Raw genomic sequence first — 16,830 nt, 5'->3', positions numbered from 1 at the left:
AAGCAGCCACCTCCCCCTCGCCCCCGATACTTTATCTCAAAATTTAAGTAATTTACCTTTTGTGTTCAATTTTCAGAGCCTGATAATTATGTTTATGATGTTCACATCGTACCCTTTCATCAATTAACATATTTTGGAACTCAGGCTCAGGATTCAGCCTACTACTGTCTCCACCAGGAGGAAATACACTAGGAAACGTGTCCATCTTTGTAAGGCAACCGACAACCATGAAAAGAATAACCTGTGGCTTTTGTTTTGTTTTAGTTTTCTTTCAGGAGTATTTCCAACTTCTTTCTTGCTATGGCAGAATCCCAGGAGACCAAATCATGCCTGCATAAAGAATGCACATAATTAATACTCAGTAACCTAAGCAGCCTTTGGTTTTACATAACTGTTAACCATTATTTTCCTTTTTTAAAGTTCAGTTTTTAGATTTCTACCTACTCATAAAACAAATGCAAAAACAAAGCTGAATCATAGGTTCATACTTGTCTTTACTTCCATGAAGAAACTCTGTAACTATCAAGCTTGCACCTTCAAATACTAGTCCTTAAACAAGGTGTCCATATTTGTAAGGCAACCGACAACCATGAAAAGAACAAGTCGAGGCTTTCGTTTTTAGTTTTCTGTCAGGAGTATTTCCAACTCTTCCTTGCTAAGGCAGAACCCAGGAGACCAGAAGTATGAACTTTTCCAGTTTAAGTCATCTTTGATTCACTAATTAAGCTATTTCTCAAAGTTACTGTGGGGAACTTTCAAGAGTGGATCCTAGTATAGAATACATATTCCAATGATTAGGGGAAGATTATATAGAAGAACTTGGTAAGTATCTGGAGAAAAATAACATCTTCACAAAGATGACCTCCAGTAGTAATTATATCTGTGAGTCATGCTGCAAACGGTCTTCTGACACACAGCACTTGGGAGGCAGATCCAAACAAGAAATCAATTAGCACACAAATATTGAACATTTCCTGTGTTATACTATGCTAAGAACAGAAAAGAAGATCACTATGCCTACCCCCCAAATACTGATCCAGCATTAATTACTGCAGTAACTAATTGTTTATTGCATATACAAGTTAAAAATGATGGGGAAATGTTTTGTTACAAGAAAATAAAATTAATTCAAATCGTTCTATCCCTATAACATCATTAACCTTTCTCCAGACCACTAGATATACATATATTTTCCCTTCTATTACAACAGTGGATCTTTGGCTTATGGAAAACCTTCTTGCTTGAATATAATCTCTGCTAAATTACTATCATGTCTACACATATACACACATGCATATATACAAATACACACACCTATAAACTGAAATTGGATTGCCTAGGTTTCCTTTGAAACTATACAGAAGTGTGAATGGGAGGGGTGTGGGAGACCAGCTCCCACTTTTTCCCCAGGGTACTCTTAAGGAGAGAGGGATAAAAGATTTAGATAGAAATATAGAGGGGAGAGAGGCAGAGAGAAACACAGGATAGCCTCGGGAGGGCCTGGGTCCTAATCCACCGGCCCCTTCTGTCTCTTCTAAAGGGCTTTTCATAGGAATGCCAAGAAGTGGAGCAAAATGCCAGCACAGCCAAGTGCAGACCCTTCCAATCACCTGGTAACCACACAGGGGGTCAAGCAATTCTCTAATGCAGCTCCTTGGTAAAGCAAGCTCAGATCTCCCTAGGAACCTCTGCGGGCCTCCAGAGAGGTGGGTCTTTAAGGACCTTTTCCCCCTTACTCTTCACTCACTCTACTGCTCATTTTAAGCATGGCTCAACTGACCATATCAATACATATCAATACATTCAGAGATTTCAACTTCCTGGACTTTCAAGGAAAGGATGCAAGAAACTCATCCTGCCTGACATCTTATACAGAACCTCTAGACACTGCACACGGCTGCCACACTGCCAACCAGAGGGGAAAACCAGCTTAGAGCAGGGTCCTGATTCCCAACTGCATTTAAGAGGCTCACCCTAACAAGCAGAAAGCTGAACAATGTAAAAAAAAATCAAAGAGTCTTCTTGTATCCAAAAAGGAGATGAGGTCACAAGGTAAACCACACCCACGAAAAAAGCCAATAGGAAAATTCAAGAGTAACAGTATACTAGAGCAGAAAAGGGTAAGCAGGAATGTTTCCAGGCAAGGAGAGCAGACTGAAGTGTAATAACCAACTGGGAAAAGCTAGAAAAGGCAGCTCTCAGAGTTAAAACTCCAGGACCCAGTTTTAGGTGGTCCTCATACTTTTCGGAGTTTTACCTCCTAGGACCAACCAGGTTCTTGAAATGAATACTAGAGAAAAATCTTCTCTAAAAAGGAAGGAAGGAAGGAAGGAAGGAAGGAAGGAAGGAAGGAAGGAAGGAAGGAAGGAAGGAAGGAAGGAAGGAAGGAAGGAAAAGAAAAGAGAAAGGAATCACATTCTAGCACAAAACCACAACAAATTAAAGAGAATAGTAATCATACAGTATTGGTTGTCTCGTGTGTGTGTGTGTGTGTGTGTGTGTGTGTGTGTGTGTGTGTGTGTCTGTGTCTGTGTGTGTGTCTGTCTGTCTCTCGTCATCGTCATGTCCACACACCCCCACCCACCACCCACCCACCCGCCAGAGCTGAGCAAACCCAGGGCCTTGCGCGCTCTACCACTGAGCTAAATCCCCAACCCCCAGTATTGGTTCTTAACCTTGAAGGAATTATACAAATAATGAGTAAGAGCTGAGTGGTGGTGGTGGTGGTGGTGGTGGTGGTGGTGGTGGTGGTGGTGGTGGTGGTGGTACACGCCTTTGATCCTAGTACTTGGAAAGCAGATGCAGGCCAGCTTGGGCTACACAGAGAGTTCCAGACAGCCAGGGCTACAGAGAGAAACCCTGCTTGAATAACCAAAAATGAACAAATAGTCAACAAGAGAAAGATAGATGGAAAAACTGAGAATGCTTGGAAGTTAAGCACACTTCTAAATAATACCTAAGAAAAGAAGGAAACTCTTCTTACTGGTGGGAAGGAAAACTGGTACAGCCACTTTGGAAGAGAGTTTGGCAGTTCTTACAAAGTTAAACATACTCTTACTATAGAACTACTGATCCTATTCCATGGTATTTAGTGAAATCATTAAAAATGGGTCCATATTTTTAAAACCTCCACATACATCTTAATAGCAGCTTTATTCCTAATTGTCCTGTAGTGGATAGCTGTTCTGTCTATGACCTTGTAAACACTGCCTCTAGAGATGGAGCAGGTAACTGTCCTATCTACCTATGACCTTGAAGTACCTGCCCTGGGGTGTGGCTCGGGGCTACCTTAAGACCTGAGACACACTAGGCCGCTCTCCTCTCTTGCTCATGGCTGGATGGTGAGGACTGTCTCAGCAGATCAGCGTTGGGCTGATTCTAAGCTTTCCAGGACCCTACACTAAATCTCCCGTGCTGTAGTAAGTTTCCCCACTAATAAATTCCTTCACCCTTTAAGCAGACTCCATGGATTTCTCCCATGAATGAATGGATTAAAGGTAGCTTAGACACAATGGAATATTCAGCACTAATAAAGAATAAGCTGTCAAGCTATGAGGAAAAATGGAGAAAGCATAAGTACATATTGCTAAGTGAAGGAAGCCAGTCTGAAAAGACTATCTGTAAGGTTCCAATTATTCCACATCCAGGGGTGGGCCATGGAGACAGTAAAATGACGAATCGTTGTCAAGGGGTAGAAAGGATTGAGGGGAGGGGGCATGCAGAAGCGGTTTAAAGCAGTGAGACTTTCCTGTGGATACTATAATTGCGGATAGGTGCTTATAAACAAGTGTCCAAATCTACAGACATTACGACAAGAATGAAGCTTATGTAAATTTAGGACTTTGGTTATAATAATGTAGGCTCATTAGTTGTACTGCCAATAGGAAAGTTGTACATATAGGGAGATGTGGTATATAGAAACCCTCTGTACTTTTAATTAGTTTTACTATTCACCAAAATCATCTCTAAAATATAGTCTAGTGAGCTGGGCACGGCTGCACACGCCTTTAACCCAGGCACTCAGGAGGCAGAGGCAGGCAGATCTCTGTGAGTTTGAGGTCAGCCTGATTAAAATAAGTTCCAGGACAGCCAAGGCTACATAGTGAGACCTTGCCTCTAAATAAAGTTAAATCATTTTTGAAGACAGCTTAGGTGGGGGACTAGGAATACCTGACACAAACCATAGCTGAGGAGCCTAACACATTCCTATCACTTAACTCCTTATAATAAAGACCCTCCAATGCTTCCCTAGTGTGACCATTAAAATGCGACATGGAACCGGGCGAGGGGGGGGGGTGCACACCTTGCACTCAGGAGGCAGAGGCAGGTGGATCTCTGTGAGTTCAAGGCCAGCCTGGTCTAGAGAGCGAAATCCAGGATAGGCACCTGTAGCTGAAGTTTTCTCCAGTCCTGCCTGGCCCATGGTCAGGACAAATCTCTCTCACCTGCCAGTCCCGCAGCCACTCAGACCTGAGTAAACACACAGAGACTTATATTGCTTACAAACTGTATGGCCGTGGCAGGCTTGTTATCTAGTTCTTACATCTTAAATTAACCCATTTCTATAAATCTATTCCTTGCCACATGGCTTGTGGCTTACCAGTATCTTATATGTTGGTGCTCATGACAGCGGCTGGCAGCGTCTCCTGACTCAGCTTTCCACTTCCCAAAATTCTCCTCTCTCCTTGCCCCGCCCATACTTCCTGCCTGGCTACGGGCCAATTAGTATTTTATTTATTAACCAACTACAGCAACACATTTAACATACAGAACATCCCACAGCAGGCACCAAAACTACACAGAGGAACCCTGTCTAGAAAAAACTAATAATAGTAATTAAAATAAGTCTCTGTGTTGTTATTTGGGAGAGGGCTGGAGGGTTAGAGAAAAGTCCACCTACACATCAGTAATTGCACTAACATATGCAGAATGCATGTCTCAAACAAAAACAAATTTAAAAGAAAAATCATAACTTCACCATATGTACCTCCACAAGACCTCTGTTTAAACATAAGAGCAAGAAACATTGGAAGGAAAGGGTTTGAGAAAGATATTGCAAGGATTAATCAAAAGATAGATGGTAAATCTGTGCTATCAGATGAGTCAATCTTTAAGTTCCTTCCAAACAAACAAATGAGGGACATCCATAATGATAAAGGCTAAAGGCAGAGGTGGCTGTTTTAAATTTATATACACTTACTATGGCTACTAAATACATATGCAGACTTGTCAGAGCTATAAGAAAAAACAGACAAATTTATAATCATAGGGAGAAAATGTAACCACAATTCCTGGTGAATAACAGAATAAGCACATTCTGTGGAACGTGTTCTGTTTGGAAGGGGAAATGTAAGAATGGTTACTATGTGCATATGTATAATTTTATATTTTAAAAACTAACAAATTCTTTTCTAAGGTAGTTGTACCATTTTCCATTCAATGAACAACATATGAGAGCGAGTTCTGCTTCCTTACATTTTTTTGCCAACAGTTGGGGCTGTAAATCTAATTTTAGCCATTTTAGGGAGTATAAAGTGATATTTCATTGTAGTTTTAATCTGCAGTTCCCTTAAGCACTTTTTTACATATTTAATAGCCTATAATAGATCTTTTAAATCTGTGAAAGTCTCTTTGTTTTAAGAACAATCAAAGTAAAAAGTAAATGGCAAAATAGGAGCCGGCCGAGTATATTTTAGGGGTAAAAGCCCAAATTTAAAATTTCTCAGTATACCAACCACTTACATAAGCACTTACTTCCCCATCTGTAAATACCAACTTCATTCCTAGAATGCCTTTCCCATCACTCTACATCTGATCTAGTGAATTCTTACTCAATGTTCAAAACACTGTCAAAGCAGTAAAGCAAATCAATAATCCCAGCGCACAGGAGGCTGAGGCAGGAACATCATCACCATCACCCTTGAGTCCAGTTCAGAGATCAGCATAAAGCCACACATTAAGACTGCCCCCCAAAAGAAACCAAACACAAAAGCTCAACAATGCATTTCTTCTTCAATGAAGCACTAACTCTACCAAACATTTAATTAATCTTCTCTAAGCTAGCTGTGGTGGTTTGAAAGAAAAATTGACCCCAAAGGGATTGGCACTATTAGGAAGTATAGCCTTGTTGGAGGAAGTGTGTCACTGTGAGGGTGGGCTTTGGGGTCTCCTTTGTTCAAGCTTCCCTCAGTGTGACTGTCAGTTGACTTCCTGTTGCCTGCAAGATGTAGCACTCTCTGCTCCAGCACATCTGCCTGCAGGCCGCCATGCTCCTCGTCATGATGATAATGAATGAACCTCTGGGCTACCCCAACTAAATGTTTTCTTTATAAGAGTTGCCATGGTCATGGTGTCTCTTCATAGCAATAAAAACCCTAACTATGACAGAAGTTGGTACCAGGGACTGGGGTATTGCTGTGATAGGCCTGACTATGTGTGTGTTTGTTGGAATTTGGACTTTGGTACTTTGGGTCAGGAAATCAGTGGAATGCTTTAAGCACTGCTTAATGGGCCATACCAGTAGGAGCATTGAAGACAGTGGTGCTAAGAGTTATCTGAACTGTGGTGAGCTCACTCATGAGATTTCAGAGGAGAAGAATTATACGTTGCCTAGTATGTGTTAGAATTCCTAGCTACTCTGCCATGGCCCACATGCACTGACAAGATGCTTAGTCATCCCAGGGCCTTACGTCCTGTGTAGTCCATGCACTGTGTGATCACAAAATCTATGCACATGCATGGCGTAGCTACGTAAGCCCATATGTGCATGTGCAGGGGGCGGGGCTGGATCTATAAAAGCGGGTTCCACTTACCCCTCCCCTCTCTCCTTGCACTATCTTTCCATAGGCCTAAGTGCCCCCTTCTGTTCCTGTCTCTTAATAAACCCTTATAGTGAGTTTTGTTGTGCTTTGTGGCTTTTCTCACATGGTAAACAGCGCCACTTAATGAATAACATTGTGATGCTTAATAAATAACAACATACTCTTGTGATATTCTGATGAAGAAAGTGGTTGCCTTTTGCCCGTCCAAAGAGTCTGCTTGAGGTTAACGTGAATTGTTTTGGATTAATTTCCTTGTCAGAAGAAAACTCAAAACAGCTTACATACATTGTTGTGTGATTACTAGTGTTCATGCCTATGAAGATTTATAATGATAAGGAGCAAGCTGATCAAAGTAAATTACAAAATGAAAATTTTGAGGAGAAAAAGAACACCAGGAAGTGGAATAGAGCTAAACTTTGGGTTCAAAGAGATAAGCTAAGAGATGGAATAAAGGAGTGGTGACCCTCAGAACAAGATCCCACCAGCCAAATTTGGAAAGCAACTAAAGAAAAGCTTAGAGCTGGGTGTGGTGGGGCACACCTTTAATCCCAGCACTGGGAAGGCAGAGTCTGAGTCAGATCTCTGAGTCTGAGGCCAGCTTGGTCTACAGAGTAAGTTTCAGGACAGCCAAGCTTAGGCAGTGAAAGACAGAAAGTTGTTGAAGATGTAATTGAATGAGGGGGCCATATTCCAGTCTCAACAAACAACTTAACTTGGCAGCTTTGGCCACATGGTTCTGGCTTCAAAGATAGAAGAAATGGGTTATGGAATTTGCCTCAATGCCTAAAGAAAGCCACCGAGGCCAGGCTTGTGTCAGGGGTGTCCCTAAATAGAGGCCCTGAATAGAGCCTAATAGAGAGGCCATTTTGTGAAGCTGTAAAGTTGAAGCCTGGATTGATCTGGAGAAACCCAAGATTTTGGAGATGTCAGAGTCATGGGATACCCATTGAGGATGCCCATGCTAACAGGGAGTGGAACCAGCCCAAGAAAAAGAAGTGTGTTGCAGTCAACAAATCTGAAAGGAGTTGGAGAGCTGAAGAACATTTGGACATCAGACATGGAGCTCCAGAGTTTGATGCCTGCCCAGCTGGTTTTCAGTATTGCTTTCATCCAGGACTTCCTCAATACGCTCCCTTCCCTACATTTTGGAATGGCAATGTATTTCCTATGCCGTTATATGCTGGAAATATGTGATTGATCTGCTTTTTGATTTTTATTTTTATGGGGGGTTACAGTTAAGAGATTGCTATGCATCTCAAAAGAGTCTTTGGGCTTTGAAACAAGTTTGAGACTGTTATAGACTATGGGAACTTTTGAAATTGGACTGAATGCTTCTTTTTTTGTTTTGTTTTGTTTTGTTTTGTTTTGTTTTGTTTTGTTTGCATTTTGATATGGCGGCCAGGAAGTAGAAAGTAGTAGTTTAAAAAAAATGGTCCCCAAAGGGAGTGGCACTATTAGGTGTGGCCCTGCTGGAGGAAGTATGTCACTATGGGGGTGTACTCTGAGGTCTCTTTTGATCAAACTTCCCTCAGTGTGACTGTCAGTTGACTTCCTGTTGGCTGCAAGATGTAGCACTCTCAGCTCCAGCACCTCATCTGCCTTCACACAGCCATACTCCCCATCATGATAATGGACTGAACCTCTGAAACTGTAAGTGAGTCATCCCAATTAAATGTTTTCTTTATAAGAGTTGATGTGGTCATAGTGTCTCTCACAGCAATAAAACCCCGAAGACACTAGCTTGTTAATAAATAAAACACATGTACTCTGACTTCCTCCATGGCAAGAAACATCTCACTCCTCTATACAGTCAACACCTACAAGAACCACAAGCATATATTAAGAACTCAAAGCCACCAAGCAAACAAATGACATGGTACCATCCAATGTCAATTGAAACTCAATTCATTTTTCTCATCTGGATCCAGAAACTGTGGCTTCCAGACTATTTGGGAGCTGAATGCTAGTTTCTCAAAAGTCATCTTCTAATTCTGGATGCTATGAATATGTAATTAAATATTCAAAAATGATAAACTAACCCTAGATTATATGGGTAGGCCTTAAATATAATCAAGTAATTTTGTAAGAGAAGGAAAGAAAGGGTTTCAGGCTGAAGAAGATGAAGCAAAGGGTAGTCATAAAACAAGAAATGTCTGCAGCCATAAAACCTGGTAAAGGAGAGCAGCAGATCTAGAGAGTGACAGTGGTGACAGGTGAGAGAGAAGGCTGCAGTGCACGGGGGACAGGGGTGGCTGAGTAGGACCACCAGGGTGGGTGCAGCAGCCTGGAGCCTGCACTCCCACTCAACCCTGAACACGCTAACCAGCACACGATCTCCCCGGTTCTGAGCAATGACAGGACACCCAAGAGAAGAACAGTCCAGATTCTGCTTTGGACCTCCTCTGAAAGACATCTAAGGGCCATACTGCCCCTAGAGGCCTCTATGGTTTCCATAATCCACCACCCTAGCCAGAAGTTCATGTGGATGCCCACGGTCTTACAGCAGCTGGGAGGTCCCTGGCTAGAGTTACCAGTGAAGGCCATACACTGTCTAAGGTGATGCTGATGTTTGTGGGTCTTGCTCCTGCCGGGGGACCATATTGATGTGGGTGGCTTGCCCTGCTACCTGGGGCCATGGTGATATCTGTGTCTAGACTGCTGCCAAGGGCCATGTCCAGGTCCCTGGTCCTACTGCAGCTGGGATCTGTGTTGATGTCCATGGCCCATGATACCACCAAAGGCTATGCAGATGTCCATGGTCTGTGCTGCTGCCGAGGGCTATGATGATGTCTGTGGCCGATGCAGCTGCAGAGGGCTGTGCTGATGTCCAAGGTCTGTACTGCTACCAGACAGGTCCATGGAGACTGGTCCATGGCACATGATAGTGCTGGAGACCATGTGGACGTCCATGATCCATGCTGTTGGCTGTTGCCAGAAACCATGTGGAAGTCCATAATCCATGTCCCCCGCTGACTGAGGGTAAGGAAGCCACTTTTGCTATGGTATTGATGACTGCAGACTCACAGTTGAGAAAGAGGGACATGAAAGGCTTCTGTGACAACCCCTACCCTCACCCCACTGCCCCCTCAAAATTAACAGCCTAGACAAGAGGCCATCAAAGAGAACTCTGAAATGCAGGTGGGGGCTTCTGGCAGAATGTAGGTGGGGAAGGGCTCAGTCTTCCTTAAGGAGCTGGCCACCGGGATTTGACCACACTCCAGTATGTATAAGGGCAACACATACTGGACCTTTTTTTATTTAGAAGTTTTTTTTTTTTTTTCAATCTCATATACCAACCACAATTCCCCCCTCCCTCGCTCATCCCTCACATTCCTCCCACTCTGCCCACCCTACATCCAGTCAGAGAGGGCAAGGCCTCCTATAAGGAATCAACAAAGTCTGGCATATCAAGTTGAGGCAGGACCAAGCCCCTCCCCTCTGTATCAAGGCTGAGCAAGGTATCCCTCAATAGGGAATGGGCTCCAAAAAGCCAGCTCATGAACTAGGGATAAATCCTGATCCCATTGCCAGGGGCCCCACATACTGCCGAAGCCACACAACTGTCACCCACGTTCAGAGGGCCTAGTTCAATCCCATGCAGGTTCCCCAGCTGTCATTCCAGAGTCAGTGAGCTCCAACTGGGTCAGCTGTCTCTGTGCATTTCCCCATCATGATCTTGACCCCCTTTGCTCATATAATCCCTCCTCTCTCTTCGACTGGACTCTGGGAGCTCGGCCCAGTGCTTTGCTGTGGATCTCTACATCTGCTTCCATCAGTTACTGGATGAAGGCTCCATGATGACAGTTAGGGTAGTCACTGAACTTTCTTTTCTTTTTCTCCCTTTTTTTTCTGGGGGGGGGGGTGTCACAAAGGTGGGGAATGGATCTGGGAAGACTAGGAAGTAGATACACTCAGGGTTTATGATGTGAAATTCCCAAATAATCAATAAAAATATTATGGAAAAACAGAGTAACAGAGCTGGGAAAAAGACCGGTCAGGGGTGGGGTGGCCTGGAAATGGCAAAGAAAATAGAGCCTTGGTAACAATCTCATTTTAGAGGTCTAGTCTCTAACACCAAGAAAAGAATAGATTTGGAGCATTTTTAATCAAGTAATTTTTCTATAACAGGTATGAGTTGTTACTTCTCAGCTGGCAGCATGAACCTGGGAGAGCGGAGCCTAAAATGAGGCCAACTAAAGTCTCACGTAGAGACTTTTTTCAGGACAGACAACTTATACTCTGAGTGTATTCTGAGAGTTAGAAGTCATATGAGCAAAGTTCACTTGATTTCAAGCTGTATACAGTCACAAGGGCAAGGTCACATGAGTTTAGGCTGTAAACAGTCAGGAGAAACGCTCATGCTTGGAAACCTGATTCTAAATACTGGGTAAAAGGATTGGTAATCCAAAGTAAAATCCACTCCTATTATTACACCTGGGAGGGGCACAGAAGCACATCCCAAGAACACATGTTATAGAGGAACAGAGGTTACAAGGCTTTTATCTTATTTACTTGGCGTTTCTCACATGCTCTCAGAAATCTCACACAGCTTCATTCATTGACTGTGTTCCTTACAATACAGATCACTAAAATACCAACTTTCTATTTATTACTACTGGGTTTTTTTTTTTTAACTAAAATTCAAAATCTGTACTATAATTCTAAATTGATACTACGGTCAGATATCTTTAATTTCAACCAGTCAATATACTGCTCAGTGACTAAGATACCTAACCAGGTATTAGACACTCAAAATACCCACTACAATGCAAAATTTATCAACTAAATATATCCATAATGCAAACTTTTAAAGTATATAATTCAGAAACTGGAGAGATGACCCAGCAGTTAAGATCACAAACTGCAAGTTGTTCTTGCAGAAGACTCAGATTCAGCACCCACCTGATGGGTCATAATCACCTCAAACCCCAGTTCCAGGGAACCCAATGAATGCCCTCTTCTGGCCTCTGCAGGCACCACACACATGTAATTCCCATATACACACAGGCAAGATTCATATACATAAAATAAAAATAGTATTTTTAATAGATTCTTTTACACCCGGCAGTGGTGGCACATGTCTTTAATACCAGCACACAGGAGGCAGAGGCAGGTGGATCTCCAGGTTCAAGGCCAGCCTAGTCTATGGGTTCCAGGATGGCCAGGGCTACACAGAGAAACCCTGTTTCGAAATATCAAAAGATTATTTTGAAATAAGCATATAATTCAAGCAAAATAAGAGAAGCAGAGCATCTCAGCCTGCTGGTGACTGAGTACTTACAGGATGTCTCAAAGGCAGCTCTACTAACACCAACTTTTAACCAAACATTTCCTTACCCCTTCTTTGCAACTACAACACACACACACACACACACACACACACACACACACACACACACACACACGCACGCGCACACACATACACCCTTATGACCACTTTTGACTGATCCTAGATCTACAGACCTACATATTACATTTTCTCCTGCACAGGCACTGAAATTTTTTAAGCAACAACTAGTACAAAAGTGTGGCAATTCAAGACATTGGAAAAGCACAGCTGCTGATGCTTATGGAACTCTTCCAAATACATTTCATTAAAAAACACATGCTATTCCTTTGAACGTTTCAAAACAATGCTTTAAATATTCCATGCCCCCAAAGCGAACGCTGTTTTTCAAAAATATTAAAAAGTCTAGTGATAACCTTCATCGGGCATTTACTTCACTTACAAACAGAAATTAGAAATGTCTTCAAAATCCAAAGACAACTATGCACTAGTCATTCTACAGGCTTTTGGAGAGCCATCTCATCATGTTTTGTATAGCAAATAAATGTCACATTCTGACACTCTGCCAGAACCTGAAGTGCAGCTGGGAGCAGACCCTTCAAAGCCCTGGCAACATGCCAGGCTCCATAATTGTGATTTAGAGAAAAACACGGGAAGTTAGGGAAAGAGGAAAGGAAGATATGTATTCAAGGGGTTAGCAATCAACCACCAAACACTGAATTACAATGTTATTCCTTTCTTACAATCATATTTCCACTGCTGCACAATTTAACTCCAATAAAATTCTGGAAAGTAAGATATTGTAGCCAGCCAACTTCAAATGCTTATTTGTAATAAATTATAAATCTTTCTCTAAGTTGTGATTTAAAATGCAAAGATGACTCTTAACAAAATCACACTTCAAATTCTTTTTAAGGTTTCTCAGTATAGGTTCTGTGACATGTAACATGGGGAATTATGAGCAAGTAGTACCTTTGGTGTTTGTATTACAAAGTCTGTTCTGCTCAGTCCCACTAGATGGCCAATACACAAAAGGTTATCCAATGATCCAACATATCCTGACATGTATTCTTTAAGGAAATCCTGATGCAATTTTATCTCTATGAGCTATACAACATAGTTTGAAAACTTTACAAGAAAAAATTTTTATCTTTATCGTAACTGTCTTAAACATTCTTTAGAATTGTCAGAAACTATTTTTTTAATTACAGCCAGAAATGAGGTACAAGTCATCTTCAATAAAAAGGTTAATTTTAAAAATCATTAAAAAATTAATTAACCAGTATTTATTTAATAACTATACATGTACTGACTAGTCTATTTATAATAAAAGTTTGAGGGATATACCAAAATATGCTGACTATCATCTCAAGCCAGCTCCTTAGGAAGAAAGAGCTGGCCCATAGTCACAAAACTACAGATTACTTTTTGTTTGTTTCTAAATGTTTTAGATTTATTTTACGCAAATGAGCGCTTTGTCTGCATGCATGTCTGTGCACCACATGCATCCTAGTGCCTGAGGGTGCCGCTCCTGCAAGGCTACAACAGGTTCTCGACCACCCTAAGGAGGGAATGTAGGGACAGGAGATACAAAGGAAAACACACCAAGTCTAGATTCTGATCAAGGTGCAACTTTATTTCTCTTCCAGAAGGGTTTATATAGTTTCTGCAGGGGAGGGGGGGGCAAGAAGCTGTCATCTGCATAAGGTGGGGCAAGCTAACAGGATGTTTAAGTAGGATGTTTACAGGGTGAGAGGGTCAAGGGCTCTGACTCAATGTCCTGTTGCTAGGCAACCTGACTATAAACTGATCTAGTTCCCTGTCTTATGGAGGGGGGGGGGCTCTGTATTTTTCCACTACCTAGAGATTCTGTCCTTGTCGCTGACATGAGGGTGTGGTGAGCCTCCACGTGGGGCTGGGAATCAAAGCTGGGTCCTCACAAGAACAAGTGCTCTTAACCACTGGGCCAACTCTCTAGCCTCGGACTCCTTTTTAAGTGCCTATTTTATGCCAGACATTTTGTTGGGTGAACTGAACAGCTTTGTCTTCAAAGAATTAATGGTGGTCAGTGAAACAAACATGTTAGCTACACCTTTGTTGTTCAATGCCTCCAAAAGGTGTATATGTTAAAGGACCTTCCAGGATAGCACTATTGAGAGGTGCAATCTGTTCACTCCTGTGCCATCTGGCTGTAGCACCAAGGACTGCCTACTGTTCCCTCACATCCTTTGGGAGTCCTTAGGTCATCAGGGGCACACCCTAAGGAAGACTGTAAGACTCCAGGTCCCTCTTTCTTTGGCTTCTTAGATGTAATGTTTGCTGTATCTCCCACTCCCATTACTGCCATGAGACAAAGGAGATCTATCTGCACAACTATAGCCTAAATTCCAAACTACAACCCAAAATAAAGCTTCTCTCTTTGGAAGTTAATTATCTTGGATATGTTCTTAATCAAGATAGAAAGCTAACAAATATATATATCTAGTTACTTTTCCTTGCTGTGCTAAGACCCCCATGACGAAGGCAACTTATGAAAGTTTACTGGGGTTTACAGTTTCGGAGGTGAGACCATGACTATCAATGGTGGGGAGTAGGGCAGCAGGCAGGACAGTGCTGGAACAACAGCCGGGAGCTTACAGCCTTACCCACCAGCACAAAACAAAAAGAGCCAAAGGGGAATGGTGAGGGCTTTAGAAACCTCGAAGCCCCAGCCCCAGTGCCACGCCTCCTCCAACAAGGCCACACCCACTAAGCATTCCCAAACAGTTCCACCAACTGGGGACCACGTATTTAAACTTATGAGCCTCTAGGGACCATTCTCATTCAAACCACCACAACACATTAACAGTAACTGCAGATCAGCCAAGAAGAGAGTAAATATTCCATCAAATCATTTTTGAACTGTTAAAACTTCTTTACCATTTGCATATGTTGTCTTTTTGAAACATTATTCAGAAAGTCTTAAAATAATAAACAAACATATTTATAGGTAGTATGTGGGCACAGAAGAAAGCCATAATTATCAGTGAAGTAGCCAGAGAGACCTCCCAAAGATAGTTCTAAACTAAACCAAGGGGGAGATGAAAGAACATTAAGTACAAAATGCAGAAATGAAGAAGAGCATCATTGTGGCTGGTGCCTGGACAGAACAGAACCTTAAGGATTATGTGCAGAGGGTCACAGTTTAGTGTTGAATTATTAGAGAGTCAATGGAAGCCCTTCAGCTGTACTTCAGATGGCCAGCACTCACATGAAAAGCTGGGGGTGGTGGCATGTGCCTGTCATCCCTGACCCGGGAAGGCAGAGACAGGAGCACTCCTGGGGCTTGCTGGCCAGCCAGCCTAGTCACTAAATGACCTCCAAGTTCAATGAGAACCTGCTTCCAAACATATGGTGAAAGACACCTAATGGCAATCTCTAGCCTCCACATACATATGCACAAACATATACACATGCATACCACATGCATGCACACACACACACAAATAAAAATATTAAAGAAAGAATGAATGAAAAAACTCAAGCACAGTATCTTTTGCAGACGCATTTTGGCTGACTGTAACTACCACTGCAGTTCACTCAGAATCCACCTTTCTTCCAAGGGATTTCATCAGGAGAGGGGCAAACTCTGCAGCTGGCTCTGACAAGAACAAAGACTTGAAAATGTGGATTTTGTTCCTTAAATGTCCACCTGCTGCTGCTCCTTCTTATTCTTTCCTTCAAAGAAACCATCTCTATAGCAACACACTCGTCAGCAATTTGTGGGTGGAAAGCATATGTTTGTGCAAAAATATAACAACCCAAGAACATGAGCTACTTTACTTTTCTTTGTATTATAAAATATGTATCTTAAAATCTAAAAATTAATAAAGTCATGAAACAAAAATATTTTCTAAAAACAAAGAAATATAAAAATTGTACAATCGAGGTTACACATCTTTACAAGGAAATTCTTTTTATTGGTTACAATGACACCTTGTGGTAAAACTTTTCAAATTATACAAACTTCACAACAGAAATACAAAAGAAGGATGGTTTAGAAAATAAGCAATACCACAGCACTCAAGTGGTTTGGACTAATACAATAATCCATTTGGAAACTTAAAAGACAAAAACTCAAACTTTCAAGAGAAGTCTTACTATAAGGCAACCATAAATACTCCGTAACACTATAAATACAAACGCCACGCTACTCCCTGCACGTGGCAAAACTATCAGCAGAAATAAACTTTTCACATTATGCAAAATGAAATCACTTTTATAATTCAGGGCAAAGTTTCTAACATTAGTGATTCCTTTACATGAAAATAGTAACATGTGACATAAACTATAAAAATATCATTACTCCTTTCTTGCCAATTAAAAATATTACACAATTAAAATATGAAATATGAGAACATTCCAATCTTGATTGAACTAATAATTAAGAGGGTAATTTATAATGACCTTTCATCAAATATTTACTGTTTTAAAATACTCTAAGGGGCCAAGCCTGGTGATACACACCTTTAATCACAATACTCCAGAGACAGGCAGATTGTGGTGAGTTCAAAGCCAGCCTGGTCTACACAGTGAGACCTTGTCCCCAAAAAATAAAATAAAATAAAACATGCTAAGTACTAAGAAGCACAAAATTAGTTATTTTTGTAAGCACACTACCAACCTTTTAAAACTATTCTCATGTCACAATCAGCTCCCATGACCCATCTCCTCCTCTCTCTT

At 41.6% G+C, this 16,830-nt stretch overlaps 1 protein-coding gene across 4 annotated transcripts in view; it reads right to left on the bottom strand.

Moving 5' to 3' along the window:
• Cep83 (centrosomal protein 83) overlaps positions 1-16,830 on the bottom strand; it is a 113,586-nt gene that overhangs the window by 75,681 nt on the left and 21,075 nt on the right. For all 4 annotated transcript variants that reach the window (XM_076554652.1, XM_076554651.1, XM_076554653.1 and 1 more), the window contains exon 2: positions 57-330. In XM_076554652.1, the coding sequence (XP_076410767.1) occupies positions 57-229 (173 nt within the window). In that variant the 5' untranslated portion in view covers positions 230-330. The remainder of the gene's footprint in view (positions 1-56; positions 331-16,830) is intronic.

This window comes from Peromyscus maniculatus, chromosome 18 (assembly GCF_049852395.1).
Source record: "Peromyscus maniculatus bairdii isolate BWxNUB_F1_BW_parent chromosome 18, HU_Pman_BW_mat_3.1, whole genome shotgun sequence".
NCBI lineage: Eukaryota > Metazoa > Chordata > Mammalia > Rodentia > Cricetidae > Peromyscus > Peromyscus maniculatus.
Note: the sequence above shows the minus strand (reverse complement) of the source record. Positions and strands in the feature narration are given on the sequence as shown.